At 39.3% G+C, this 14,574-nt stretch overlaps 1 protein-coding gene across 1 annotated transcript in view; it reads right to left on the reverse strand.

Annotated features, from left to right (window-relative positions):
• Positions 1 to 14,574, reverse strand: part of ANKFN1 (ankyrin repeat and fibronectin type III domain containing 1) — a 387,619-nt gene that overhangs the window by 102,511 nt on the left and 270,534 nt on the right. Inside the window, exons 7-8 of the mRNA XM_084862549.1 lie at positions 9,776 to 9,970; positions 7,970 to 8,083 (exon numbers count right to left, since the gene is read on the reverse strand). Of these exons, the coding sequence (XP_084718675.1) occupies positions 7,970 to 8,083; positions 9,776 to 9,970 (309 nt within the window). The remainder of the gene's footprint in view (positions 1 to 7,969; positions 8,084 to 9,775; positions 9,971 to 14,574) is intronic.

Below are 14,574 nucleotides of genomic sequence, written 5' to 3' on the forward strand. Positions count from 1 at the left end.
AAGCTAATAATATACCATACCTTCCTGATCCCACCGAATGCAGAGCATTGTCTTCTTTCCAAAGCGATTTGGCCTTGTAGTCAATGTTGATGGTTGACCTGGGTCAACCCATGATTTTATGCATTTGGGATTTTCAAAATAAATCCATTTTTCATCTCCAGTCACAAATGCAAAAAAGACTTTCATGCCTTTGAAGCAACAGTTTACTGATGACTTTTCGGTTTTCCATTTGTCTTTTGTTTAGTTGATGTGGCACCCATTTTCCTTCCTTTAAAATCTTCCCCATTGCTTGTAAATGATCAGAAATTGTTTGCTGAGCAACACTGAATCTTTCTGCAAGTTGTTTTTGAGTTTGACATCTTCATTCAATAATGGTGGTAATTGTTGGCCTTCAAATTTTTTCTATTGATGTTTCTTGTCTTTCACATTGAAATCATCACTTTTAAAGAATTTAAACCAGTGGTCACAAGTATACAATAACTTCTTCAAAATAAAATTTCCTGCAAATGCTCTTTTTTTGGCACAAAATTTGACATTTTTAAGTATAAAAATATCTATGATATTAACACCTTCATAAAATTGATATATGAAGTTTTGAAGCTTGCTATCAATACAACAAAATAGCATACATATCAAATCACATATATATCAATAGATGTGTAACTTCATCTATTGAAAAAAATCCACATTATGAACCTGTACACCTGGTGTTACTGCCCATTGACAGTGTGCCAGGTTACTCAAAAGCTCTAATAGATATGCACAATAAGATTAAAGTTTTGATGCCTGCTAGCACATCTACTCTACAGCCTATGGATCAAGGTGTAATTTTGATTTTCAAGTCTTATTATTTAGGAAATACATAAAGCTATAGATAATGATTCCTCTTATTGATCTGGAAAAAAATAAAATGAAAAACTCAGGAAAGGATTTAACATTAAGAGCATTCATGGAAATGGGTAAAAATATCAACATTACAAGGAGTTTGGAAGAAGTTGATTCTAACCCTCATGGATAATCTTCATAGTGGAGGAAGTAATTATGTCTGTGGTGGAAATAGCAAGAGAACTAGAATTAGAAGTGGAGCCTGAAGATGTGACTGAATTGCTGCAGTATTATGCTAGAACTTTAACTGATCAGGAGTTGCTTCTGATGGATGAGCAAAGAATGTGTTCTGGAGATGGAAGCTACTCCCAATGAAGATGCTGTGAAGATTATTGAAATGACAAAAACAGATTTAGAAAATGCATAAACTTAGTTGATAAAGCAGTGGCAGGGTTTGAGAGGATTGACTCCAATTTCAAAACAAGTTCTGTGACAGCTAAAATGCTTCCAAACAGTGTTGTATGCTTGCTATAGACAAATCGTTTATGAAATCGTTGTACTGTTGATACTTGGCTCTGTTGACTAATGAGTTTGCCAACCATTGCAGTGTTTCCCAAAGTGTGGTACTCGTACCCCCAGGGGTACGGGAAGAGTTTGGTGGGGATATGCACTGTACTGTGCTTAGCTGCGCTTAATTCTACGTTCTCGTGAGTACAAGGGGTACTCAGCGTTATGAAAATTATAGAAGGGGTACACATACGTCAAAAAGTTGGGAAACACTGGGTTAGAGCATTGGCTTGTACACTCGAGAGTCTTGAGTTTGATTTGGGGTCAAGGGCACATATCTGGGTTACAGGTTCGATTGTTGGCCCCAATTGAGGTGTGTGCTAGAAGCAACCAATTGATGTGTCTCTTTCACATCAATGTTTCTCTACCTTCTCTCTCTTTATCTTTTCCCCCCCTCTTTCACTCTCTTTAAAAAAAAATCAATGGAAAAAAATATCTTTGGGTGAGGATTAACACCACCAAAAAAGTAAAACAACCTATGTTCATGAGTAGAAAAAATGATTAAATAATTATGGCACCTATATCTAGGGAGTAAGAATACTATACAACTATTAAAATGAGTGAAGATTAAACACTGTACATGGGTTATTGAGTTTAAAAAAATCTAGTTGTAGGATTAGACAGTGTGATAATATTCATATTAGAGTCCCCACAAACAAAGCTGTATTTCCTTAGGCATATACATATAGTATATGCATCAAGAAAGATTTGTAAGGAAATACATGAAACTCATAACAGAAATGAACTTGGTGGTTAGGGATGAGACATTGGGGGAAGGGTAAATCTCTTTTTATTTTTAATCTTTATTGTTCAGATTATTACAGTTGTTCCCCCCCCCCCCCCCAATAACTCCCCTCCACCCAGTTCTCACCCCACCCTCTGCTCTTACCTGCCCCCCCACTGTCCTAATCTATAGGTGTATGATTTTTTTCCCAGTCTCTTCCCACACCCCTTTCCCTCTGAGAATTGTCAGTCTGCTCCCTTTCTGTGCCCTTGATTCTATTATATTCACCAGTTTATTCTGTTCATCAGATTTTTTATTCACTTGACTTTTAGATTCACTTGTTGATTGATATGTATTGGTTGTTCATAATTTTATGCTATGCTGGGTAGAGTAATCTTGGTTGTAGGTTCTTGCTTTTCATCACTTTGAATATTTCTTGCCACTCCCGTCTGGCCTGCATAGTTTCTGTTGAGAAATCAGCTGACAATCATAGGTGCTCCCTTATAGGTAACTGTTTTTTGCTTGCTGCTTTTAATATTCTCTCTTTGTCTTTTGCCCTTGGCATTTTAATTATGATATGTCTTGGTATGGTCCTCTTTGGATTCCTTTTGTTTGGGGTTCTCTGTGCTTCCTGGACTTGTAAGTCTATTTCTTAAACCAGGTGGGGGAAGTTTTCTGTCATTATTTCTTCAAATAGGTTTTCAGTATCTTGCGCTCTCTCTTCTTCTGGCACTCCCATAATTCAGATGTTGGTATGCTTGAAGTTGTCCCAGAGAACCTTACACTATCTTCATATTTTTGGATTCTTTTTCCTTTTTCGGTTGGGTGTTTTTTGCTTCTTTGTATTTCAAATCTTTGACATGATTCTTGCAATCCTCTAATTTGCTGTTGGATCTCTGTGTTTTATTTTTTATTTCAGTCAGTGTATGCTTAATTTCTAGTTGGTCCCCTTTCATATCCTTGAGGGTCTCACTAAATTTATCGGCCTTTTCTAGAAAATTCTTGAAAAACCTTATAACCGTGGTTTTGAACTCTATATCCAGTCATTTGTTTTCCTCCATTTCTTTCATTTGTGACCTGTTTCTTTGTCTCCGCATTTTGGCTACTTCCCTGAGTTGATAGAGTGGCTTCGTGTGCTAGGTATCCTATAGGGCCCAGTGGCTCAGCCTCCCCAGTTACCTGAGGTGGACACTCTTGGTGCATCTTTTTGTGGGTTGTGTGCACAGTATTATTGTAGTTAAGCCTTGATTGTTGTTGGTATTACTGGGAGGAATTGACATCCAGGCCAAATGAGGATCAGCTATGTCTACAATGGGAGAAGTTCCGTGCTGGGGGACCCTTATGAGACAAGACTTGTTTCATTGGGGCTTTGGAGGTGCCCAGATGCAGCCCAGCTGTGAAGCAATTCAAGCTGCTGTGGGGTCTTGGGCCTTCTTTTGGATGTTCTGGGTCTCACTGACTCAGCTGCTGTTTATTAGGTAAGTTTAGAATTCAAAGAACCAGACCATTCATATGCAAACGCCTCTGGGCCCAACTTGGATGGGGTGGAGTCTCAGGACGGAGCAAACAGCATTGGCTTCATGGGGCAGGATCCCAGGGTGGAGCAAACAGAAATGGCTTTCTGTCAGGCCTGCCCTAAGAGGCCCTTGGGTCTCAGTGTCCCGCAGTAATCACTGCAGACACCTCTGAGAGAAAGCAGCCCTTGAGCTTTGTCCCCTGCCAGACAGTCCGGTTTCTCCCTGTATGAGTCTAGGTCCCCAGAGTCTCACCAGAATTGGAGTTCAGAGCAGTCAGGTGCTTTTTTCTTCCTTCTGATTGAGAAAGCTAACCATGTACTAAGTTGCCAGCCCCCTTTGCGTGTGTCTCCATACCTCTGCGTCTCAGTGTGCTTTTCTCTTTCCTTCTAGTTGTAGAATTTCCATTCAGCCAGCCTTCCTGTGGTTCTGGATGATGTCTTTTAGTTGTAGTTTTGAAACTGTTGTGTGAGGCAGTAGTTCAGGTTTATCTATGCTGCCATCTTGGTTTTTCCTGGAAGGTTAAATCTTGACATTTTAGATAACCCTATATTGTATTGTTTGTGGGTTACATTTCTTCTCTAAATGAAGAATATGCACACACACACAAAAAAAGCTGTGTTTTACAGCATATCTTATTAGTGGAAAATTTTAAGGTGGTTCACAAGATGGGAAGAGAGATGGGGAAGGGCACCATTCAACCAAGATACTCAGATTCACTGGAGCACTTATTGCAGCATCTCAAAATTGGCAAACCCCGTAATGGTACTGCTTCAGGGCACACTCTTAAAAAGTAGAAAATAATTTATCCTGTGGATAGAAAGCAGATGCCGAACTGCACCTGTTGTAGGATTCTGTTCTATCCACCCTGCAAAGAGCAGCAAAATCACTTTTAAAGGTGTTTTCTACTTTGGACTGCAGAGAAAAGATATATCCTCAGCAAATGAGAGCATCAGGCAGGTTACCCAAGGCAGTGAGGAGGAAATGCAGAACAAAGTTCTGGCAATTGTCCAAAGCATCTGAAGTAGTTCTAGCTGTACTCTGCAAACTATGAAAATTGTTGAGGTGGGACCAAAGGATTCAAGGGCTCTTTGAATCTAAGAAGAAACATCCAGAAACAGTAGTCCTCTTTGCCCTGTTTCCCTGCATTCAGAGGAGCTGCAGGCAGAAAAATCCTGTGGGTTTCATTCAAAACTGTTTCCGGGGTTTTAAGCTGAATTTGACAGCTTTCACGTCCAAATAGTAATGACAATGGGCCTGGCGCATGGCCCCAGGATTTGAAGGAGGCTTATAAAGAGCTGCTCTTAAAAAGATTTCTAGATATCAACAAACTCTTAAAAACCCCCAGCATGTTTATGAGTTGAGTGTCAACAAGTGAGAAACAGAAGCATCAGATCTTCTTTCAAACACTGACTTAAGCACAAATGGGGAAAACATCCAGTTATCAAAATAGGCTTGAGGTTTTTTGCTGAGACCATAAATTCTGGGGAGCAAGTGTGAGATGTTTTTGCCAAACCTTAAATACTGCAGGGGTAAGCCTTCCCTCTAACCAATTAGATAATTGTCTTTTCATTCTGTGGATTTCTCATTGTTTCTTCTTAAAGCAAACAAAATAATTAGCCTTGTCTTAGGATAATTTTGCTGATATTCCCATAATGAAATAATTATCTCAGCCCTGAATTAAACACTGTCCTTCTCTGGGTACAGTAGGCCACCAGCTGTTTTAAATAACTCCTGAGAGGGTCAGGTTAAGGACTCAGTTTATGACCTTAAAAATTAACATAAAGAAAGCTACTCCATAATGCAACAGACAATCTATTTATAATGCTTAATTAATCTCCTCCAGTCACCAACAGAGCCCACTTGTGACCTTTTGTTTCAACTTCACCAAATGTAAGTCTCCTGAGATGAGAGGTGTTAATAAGTGAATGCTGATAGAATTTGCTGGCATCGTGGACAAGTATTAAAGAGCTGACAGTCTGGATAAATTAGCTCCTGATAGATTACTAATCAAGTGGAAGAAGCAAATGTCAAGTTGGGCAGCACTGATGAAACCCTTCATCAAACCCTGAGCAGGAGAAATACAGAAAGAGAGGAAAATGGTCATGTCTGACACTGCTGGCCAAACTTTGAATCTCCTGCAGACTTGGCAGTTGAGAGAAAATGTCAGAATTGTATCAAAAGATGGCTGTGGGAAGTCATTCTGGGTGGCTGCCTTTAGCTGTTGTTGCTAGTACTCCCAGGCTGCAATTTTCAAACTGTGTGCCGCAACCATTTGTAAAAGTTGCAATACCTGACTAATCAGGGGCACTGATCTCTTTTACCTTTCTTTGTAAAAAAAAAAAAAAAGAAAGAAAGAAAGAAAAGAAAAGAAAAGAAAGAAAAAAGACAGCCAACACAATAGCTGTCTTGTGTGAATGGATCAAAATTATACCTTATTTTTGGTCAGATTTGCAAAAAGTGTGTGTGTGTGTGTGTGTGTGTGTGTGTGTGTGTGTGTGTGTATATATATATATATATATATATATATATATATATATATATATTTATATATTTATATATTTATTTTGGTGTGCTGCAGACTTTCAGTAATTAGTTTATGTGTGCCATGAGCTGAGAAAAGTTGAAAATCACTGTCTTAGAATGATACAAAAAATCCAAAGTGATAACCAATTCAATGCTGTTTTAAGGAAGATACTATAGACAGAGTGGAATTATCTGGAAGTTCCTCAGAAGTTATAGGTGTGGGGAGAGCAATGTCTGCAGACATAGGAGCAGGGCTTGGGAAGGAGAAAGGAAATACATATGCCACTTGAACCTTTCTGTGGCCCAAAGGGAGCAACAGTGACCTGACCACAGAAATTCTGCCTTGTGGCCTGACATCTTGGAGTAAGCGTGGAAGGCTTTGCCAGATTTTAGAACTGTCCAGGGTGTTTCCATATGTCTTTATCAGTCAGGAAAGTAGATTTCTTTATGTATACCACATTCAAGCACCAGTGTAAGAGATACATCTGGCTCTGCTGTGAGCCGTAGGCAGGTTCCTTAACCTCATTGCCTCCATTTTCTCATCTGCAAAGTGAGAATTTAACAGTACCTACCTCATAAGGTTGTTGTGAAGATTAGAGTTAATACATATAAAGGCTTCAAACAGTGCCTCACATATAGTAGGCTCTATGTAAGCCTGGACTGTTTTGATGGTAACATCTCTGTAATATCTTTCTCCTCTGGACTCTCCTGGTGCTGCTATAGCAGTCAGCTCAGACTGTTATGACCTCTTTCCTGAGTAGCTTCCTAATTAATTTTCTTCTAAATTCATCTCTTCCAATACTTCATACATTGTATTGCCACTTGAAATAGTTCAGTCTCTGATCTTGTCTTTATCTTATTCAGTGATCTGCAGAGTTCATCAAATAAAGTCCAAACACCTTCATCTTGCTTTCTAGCCTCACCCCACCCTTACCTCCTGGACGTAGTTTCACACTCGAATTTGACATTTCACTGCACCTTGTTAGGAGCCCTCCCCTCCCCTGGAACCATGCTATTTTCTATGCCTTACTCTCCTTCACTTGTCTCAACATGTTTTTGCTTTTGTACCTGTGCTCACTGTTCTCTCCACGTGGAGTTTATCTTCTGCTTCAAATCCTAGCCATCTTTGAAAGACAGGCCCAAATGCCACCTGTACCCTGGGGCCTTCCTGAGCCTGTCATTTCCCCTTTTCTGAGCTCCAGTGATCTTTATTTATTACCAGAGGCCCAGTGCATGAAATTCATGCACTGGCAGGGTCCCTAGCAGCTGCCAACTGCCAGCCAGATACTCTCTTCCTTCCCCTGGCTGCCTGCTGCTGGTAAGGCCTCCATCCCTTCTGCCCCGCTGGTCCTGCCCCTCGTCAATCTCCCGGAAAACAGGACAATTTGCATACTACACTTTTATTACATATGATTGGTTTTTTTAGTCCCCAACCCTAGTTACCTATAATTATAGCTATCAATTTATATGTCCTCTATTTAGTATGTTACACATTCCAGCCTCTAGGTTTCTTGGAGCCAGGTTCATTCTTTAGTATGTCATCCTCAGACCTGTCCCCAACCCAGCAGGTCCTCTGCAAACAGGATTGGAATATTAATTGAGAATCCTGGAATGACAGCCTGGCCTTTCTGTGACTTATTCTCAGTCACCTTATTGTTCTGTATGTGGAAATATTTTCAACTCCACTTGGAGGGAATAAAATAGCCCATCAGCAGGAAAACAAACACAAAATGTACAACTGATCCTCAAACAATGGATTGTTGTTGTTTTTTTTTAAAGAAGGAGTAATGAAAAAAATATCTGAGTTCAGTACCTTTATATCTGGTCACTACAGCTGCATTGACACTAAGAGGCTCTTGGAAGCTGACGGTGAGTGATGTGCTGCTGGTTACCATGAGGCAGACATTGGTTGGCACCTCAGGGGCTCCTGAAACAGAAGGAAAAACACAAGGATCTTAATATAACAAATCCTTTTCAATGTTCTTGCCTCTTCAAAGGATAACCAGAAACACACACTATGGAAACATTTGTTTGTAGAGCCTAATAGCTTTTGCTTTTGAACGTTTTAATTAGAAGTCTCAATGGCCTTTATTTGTTACCATCGTGGTCTTATTTGATCATTAAAATATTATCTAAAGGGGTAAATAATACCAGTTAAGCCTTCCCAAAGTATCCTGGAAACATAATAGGAGGTTAGCTGGACCAGCGGAGAGGAGGCTAGAAAGCGTTAGCAGGTACTATTATATTTTATTAAGTACTTCTGTGTAAATCATCTTGGGGGAGACTTTTTGCAACCCTGTTGGGCAGAAAGGGCAAGTAACAGCATTCCCTCTTTTTGGGTGAGGAAGCTGCAGCCCAAAGAGGCCAAATGACTTGTTCAAGGACATATGGCTTTGGGTGGCCAATTCTGGACTCTTCCCAACATGGGATGTTAACTCCCCTTGCTCTCTTTCTGCTATTACACGGTTGTATTTTACTAGGAAAGAATTCATATGCAAATGTCATGTCTACTACTAGATTTATGATGGTGTTAGGTATTCCTTCTAGGTGTTTTGTGATTTAGAAAATTAAAAATTGGTATCAAGTCTAAAATCATGATTTCTTCTAATATTAATTTGTCCTGAATGAAGCACAATAGTAAGTCTATTTATTAAAACAATGGCTGGATTTTTTTTAACGAAGAAAAATCGGCATTGCTTAAGAGATTGTTAATAATAAGAGCAATTTTTCATTCATGTCAGTTATTTGCTTCAAGAGAAAGGATTAGGCCTTGTTTAGGGCTTAGTATTCAGTTCTACTACAAAAAACAAGACTTTCACTGCCTTGGTCTTTTATCACAGCTCAGGTTACTGGAGCAGAGACAGATAATTTCCACACTACTGAACTGACCTTTTCCTTATATTTAAAATTTCAATATATTTCTATTTTTTTTTCTGTTTGAATAAGATTTTATTTTGGAATTAAAGTTTAATATTTTATAAGTTTGAGTTTGAATTACATACATATTCTTTTATATAAGAGGCTGCACAAAGCAGTACCTTCCAGTGCTAGTATTATCCAGAAACAAGACTTGTTTAAACTAACAAAAAGGAATGGTAATAGAGAATGGACGTGCAGACAGAAGCATAATTCATGGGTTGATTGACTGTTCTCTGCAGCCTGTATTCACTGAAGGTCGGTTTACATAAGCGCTATATAAAAAATGCAGTAGGGAGTCGAAAACAACTTACACTTGAGCCTGAAGCAGAAACTGGACAAATAGGCAAACAAATATTTTTCCACCTCTGCATCCCAAAATATAGTCACTTAGGGCATCAGACCATCCAGGTCATTAGGCATTGGGGCGTAACGGGTGGAAAGTGCTAGATGAGTGTGACATGGTGGAGGGAGGCCAGCAGTACTGAAGCCTCATGGCTGTGGCCAGAGAACCTATCAGGAGCCAGAAAATCAAGCAAGACAAAAGATCCTTTTACAACCTCCCAGAGCCCTTGCTCCAAACAGGCTGACAACGGCCATCCATGACCTTGTAATGATACAGAAAAATCAGTAAAGGAAGGCCTGGCTGTCTCAAACCAAGGTTTGGTCCAGTTAAACATAGAGGTCCTCTGCTTATACTCACTGGCGTGTTCGAAGCCTGTTTTCATGCGTCTGTAGAGCCGGTACCTCCACTCCCAAGCTTTCAGCTGTTTCTCTTTCTCTGTGTTGTCCAGATTGAATCCTTCATTCTCCACCTGAATAGACAGTTCACTCACCCTCTCCTGGGCTTCCTGTACCAGTGTGTTGAGGTGCATTGCTCGACTTTCCAGGCTGACAACTAAACAGAAAAAAATGGGTGACTCCTTTTTCTTGCTGGGAAAATGCTGCTTCACGAACAAAAGAGATCTGAGAGTCCATGATAGGTTTTAAAAAATGCCCAACGGAAATGGGATCCATCCATATTTGTTACTAACGTTTTGTTATGATAAGGTCTAATTAGTGACATTTACAACTAGATTAAACGGTAAATCCATCCATTTAAGATAGTCCCTCTTGTGACATGCACCCCATACAGCTGCTTAGCAGTTAATTAGAATTCCACTGTCAAGTGCCCATAAGGACTGCTTCTCATCCAGATTGCATGCATTTCCATGCTCTTCGGAGGACACTTATGAGTTAAAGCTCTGTAGGGCCAGGAAGGCCCTAGGAAAAGTAATTGATGAGTCAAGCTACATTCTGCCAGAGTTGTTTGTTCTTTATATTTTTAGAACTTGATTCAGATTTTTTGCTCTTATCACTTTCTGCCCAGCTCATAGACATTTTTGTATGCATATCCTAGTGGCATAATCCTGTTAGTATTATTCAATTTATTTATTGCTAACAAAGTGTTCTGCTGCTGCCACAATAGATGTAGTGAATTCTGATAGCTGACTTGAGTGTGATCAGACATCGATCTCTGATTGTAGGTATGGTCTCTAGAGATGCCCATGCCCAAGAGAGAAAGCTGTCTTAGCTCTTTTTGCTGAGAGAACTTACACAGCTTGATAGTTCTGTTTTACTCAATGCATGATAGTCTTTATTTGATTCATATCATGTTGTTGACCCAATCTGCTCTCATGTGAGTGAATGTTCATGTCTGTGATGCTTCACATTCTATGTCAAGCTAAGAGGCTGCTTCTTGTGGTGGCTGTCCTGCATGTGAGGGTCTGCCTAGTTTGTCACTTCTGATCTGGGCATGTGGTAGGGGATCAGATCATGAAACAGACCAGAACAGGTTTGGCAGTTCTGTTACCTATCCATTGAACACTACCTGTGACCAAAACAGGATTTTCCCCCCAGGTGGATGGGGAAGAAATCGAACTATTTCATTCTTCTAATGAAGGGGGAAAATATGATGAAGATAACTGAAGTGAAAATTTGTTAGGTGTATTTTGAAATGGAAATTAGGTGGTTATATATTCATACTCTCTGTGTTCATAGGCATGTTTGCATTAATTATAGGAAATGAATACTAATTTATTATTGCCCCTGCTCACTATCAGTCTAAATTTATTTACCGATGAGGTCAATGAAAAATGAGTTGAGTCCTTTTTTCCTTTTTCTTTCTTCTTTCTTTTTAACATTGCTATTTAGAACACTTGAGACTGTGTTTTGCTGCAGATTTGTCATGGTTAATGAATGTTGCTGTAGCAGTCAATCATGTACTCTAAATACTGTCACGCTTTTTTTTTTTTTTTTAAAGCCTCAGTCATGAGCCATGACAGAAAAATAAACAAATAAATATAAAGCTAAAAAACTCTTTCACTGAGCAGCTACCCTACGCAGAATCCCCGGGGAAGGCTAAAGGAGGCCAGAATAAATGATAATATAAGTGCTGTGGACCTAGGGAAGCAATGATGGGGTATGAACAGGAGGTTCTGGAGAAAAAAAATACACATATACACACATGGGCGCATACTCCAGTGGAAAAATTGGCAATATTAGTGGCCTCAAGGTGCAATTTCCTGAAGCAGTGAGATTGACAAGTCAGTACTAAATGCTGTTAATTTAACTAACTTCAGATTAATGGTAGAGTCTGCTATGACTGAAGCCCTCAAACACAGTCTCATTATAGCCTTGCTGGGAAGGTCCTAAATATAGGCATTGACAGTTTAAAACAAATTCGTATACATTTGTGTATTTTTAGACATAGGTTAGGCGTCAGAGTTTGTGTCACAGTTTTCAGGTTGATTAATTGACCCAGTAACTGCACCCTCTACCCAATCCCCCCCCTTCTTCCACTCTAAATTATAGAGAAAATGGGGGAATTGTCCTTGCTAAGTCATTCAGTGAGCTTTTTATTGTAAGCCTGATGTTTGAATTGCATGCATGCGTCAACACTTGGGTGATAGACACATGATTTATAAAAATAAATTTTTCTAATACTATAAAATCCCCCCTATTAATTTTTATATTCACAACAGTTATTACGGGTGTGAATTCCAGGTGGCATTTCAGATGGACAGCTTCTCTTGAGCTGTGTTTGGCTCCCCTGATATTTTTCCTGCTTTCCCTAGTACAACACACTTTGTTTTCAGACTTTCCCTCTCCTCCCAGGTTGTAGACATGATGTTATTTGACTTATAGGGGTAAAGGGATTCTATATCTTCAAGATAAACACTTTGCCTTTTCATAGACTAACAAGGGAGATCCATAGAATTTGATGACTAGGTAAGTTTTCCAAACTCATCTAAATCCCCGTGCTTTTTTTTTTTTTTTTTTTAGGGAAACTTTATAGAAGGTCCCCTGCCTCCCCATCCCAGGCTAAATCTCCATGTACCCCTGGGAATATGTGCACTTGCCTCTGTTGTTAGAGGTAATCCCACGCATGAGTGGGAGAGGCACTGACTGAGCCAGAGGTTTCACCAAACAAACCCTCTTTTTTCCCCCCTATGGACTTTTCAATGACTTAATAAAACACTTTCTTTTGAAATATTTTTTTTATTGCCTACCAAATCAGCTGACTCATAAATTAATCATTTTCTCCCTATTATTAATGACCTTTTAATGACCTATATAATTGCCAGTAGAAGCATCTGTTCAGTAGGAGATAACCAACCTAACAAAATGGGTTAATACATTCTAAGCAAAAGTAAGTAAAAATGATAATTATCTTAAACTGTGTAGTTTTATCTTAAGTACTCGTGTGGTAGGTTAGGCATTTGATCCTGCTGGAAATCGCATTCCTGTTTCTGCCTCCCCAGGATGAGGACCTTTGCAACTTCTTTATTTTAAGGTGAAGAAACTTAGACTCAGGGAGGTGGAATGATTATCCAAGATTTTCTTAAAAACTCAGTGAACTTACTCTAAACCAAGTAGAATGCAAATTAATCTATTATTTATGTATTGCCATTTTCTAACAGCTACCTGTTTGTCATGAGATTGGTGAATTCATTTTGGTTGATTGGTTGACATAGAAAATAGAAAGGCTGTGTCTATTTTATGATTGATTTTCCTGCCCATCCACTTCTCTTATTTTTGGATCCATTCTCCCTTCGCTTCCACCCTCTGAATATTTCCCTCTTGAGTTCAGAGCTCCTGAATCTGTTTGCAAGCTTGGGCTTTTTCTCTCTTACTGCTGTAGATTCCTTCTCTAGCCAAACAGCAATCCCTCTGCACTGCCATAGCCAGTACAATAGAGGGTCTGTGAGTGTGCGGGGAGCAGGCCGACTGGGGCAGGACCACTTGGAGGCTCTTGAAATAGGCTCCTTGCTATTGTGGGGTTTAATTATCAACAGCATTTCTACCACCCAGTGTTTCTGAGTGGGTATTTGTTATAAGACCTGCCCAGCTAATTAACTACCGGGTAAGAGTAGGGGGATGGGCAGGCACTTGGTGTTCAAAGAATACAATTACGATTACTGTTTAAACTCTGAGATAAATAGTGATCAGACACCATCAGAATCTAAACTATAGATCACTAACTACTTCCTTGCCTCGCTAGTTCTTAATTTTTCCCTTGCCCTGCAATTAGTAAATTTGGGTCTGATTGATAATTGTTAAAAGCTTGAAAATATAATGTGGGGAAAATGTAAAGTAATTTCAATTTTTTTTTAGGTATGAAAGTGATTATATTTTTAATTAATTTTTTTTTCAGTTACAGTTTATATTCAATATTATTCTGTATTAGTTCCAGGTTAGATAACCATGTACCTTACACAAAGTGGTTCTCCAATATTTCTAGAACCCACCTGCAACCATATATAGTTATTACAATACTAGAGGCCTAGTGCACAAAATTCGTGTACTCGTTGGGAATTGGGCGGGCGGGGGGGGGGGGGGCGGGGGCGTGTCCCACAGTCCAGCCTGCGCCATCTCACAGTCTGGGAGCCCTCAGGGGATGTCTGACTGATGGTTTAGGCCTGCTCGCCATGACTATTTTGTGACTACCAATTTGTAGTACTTAATTCCTTCATCTCTTTCACCCATCCTCCCTAACCCCCTCCCATCTGGCAACCATCAGTGTGTCCTCTGTATTTGAGTCTGTTTCTGTTTTATTTTTTTCTTTAGATTTCACATATAAGTGAAATCATATGGAATTTGTCTTTCTCTATCTGCCTTAGCATTATAACCCTCTAGGTCCATCCATGTTGTCATAAATGGTAAGATTTCATTCTTTCTCTCTCTTTTTCCCCCCCAAAATAATATTTCATTGCATATATGTACCACTTCTTCTATATCCAGTCTTCTATCATTCACTGTAATGTTATTTACAATAACCAAGATATAGAAACAACCTAATTTATCACTAATTTAATTTAATTGAGACTTTTAGGGAACAACTCATTTGGCTTGCTTGGGAGAAAAAAAGAATACATTTGCCCATTACTAATGATATGCCATGTTTCAATTTAGCGCTAACTTTTCTATTGTTATTAGCAATTTTCTTGTTTTTATTGTTCT

The sequence above is a fragment of the Pipistrellus hanaki genome (assembly GCF_964339955.1).
Source record: "Pipistrellus hanaki genome assembly, chromosome: 16".
In the NCBI taxonomy this organism is placed as follows: domain Eukaryota; kingdom Metazoa; phylum Chordata; class Mammalia; order Chiroptera; family Vespertilionidae; genus Pipistrellus; species Pipistrellus hanaki.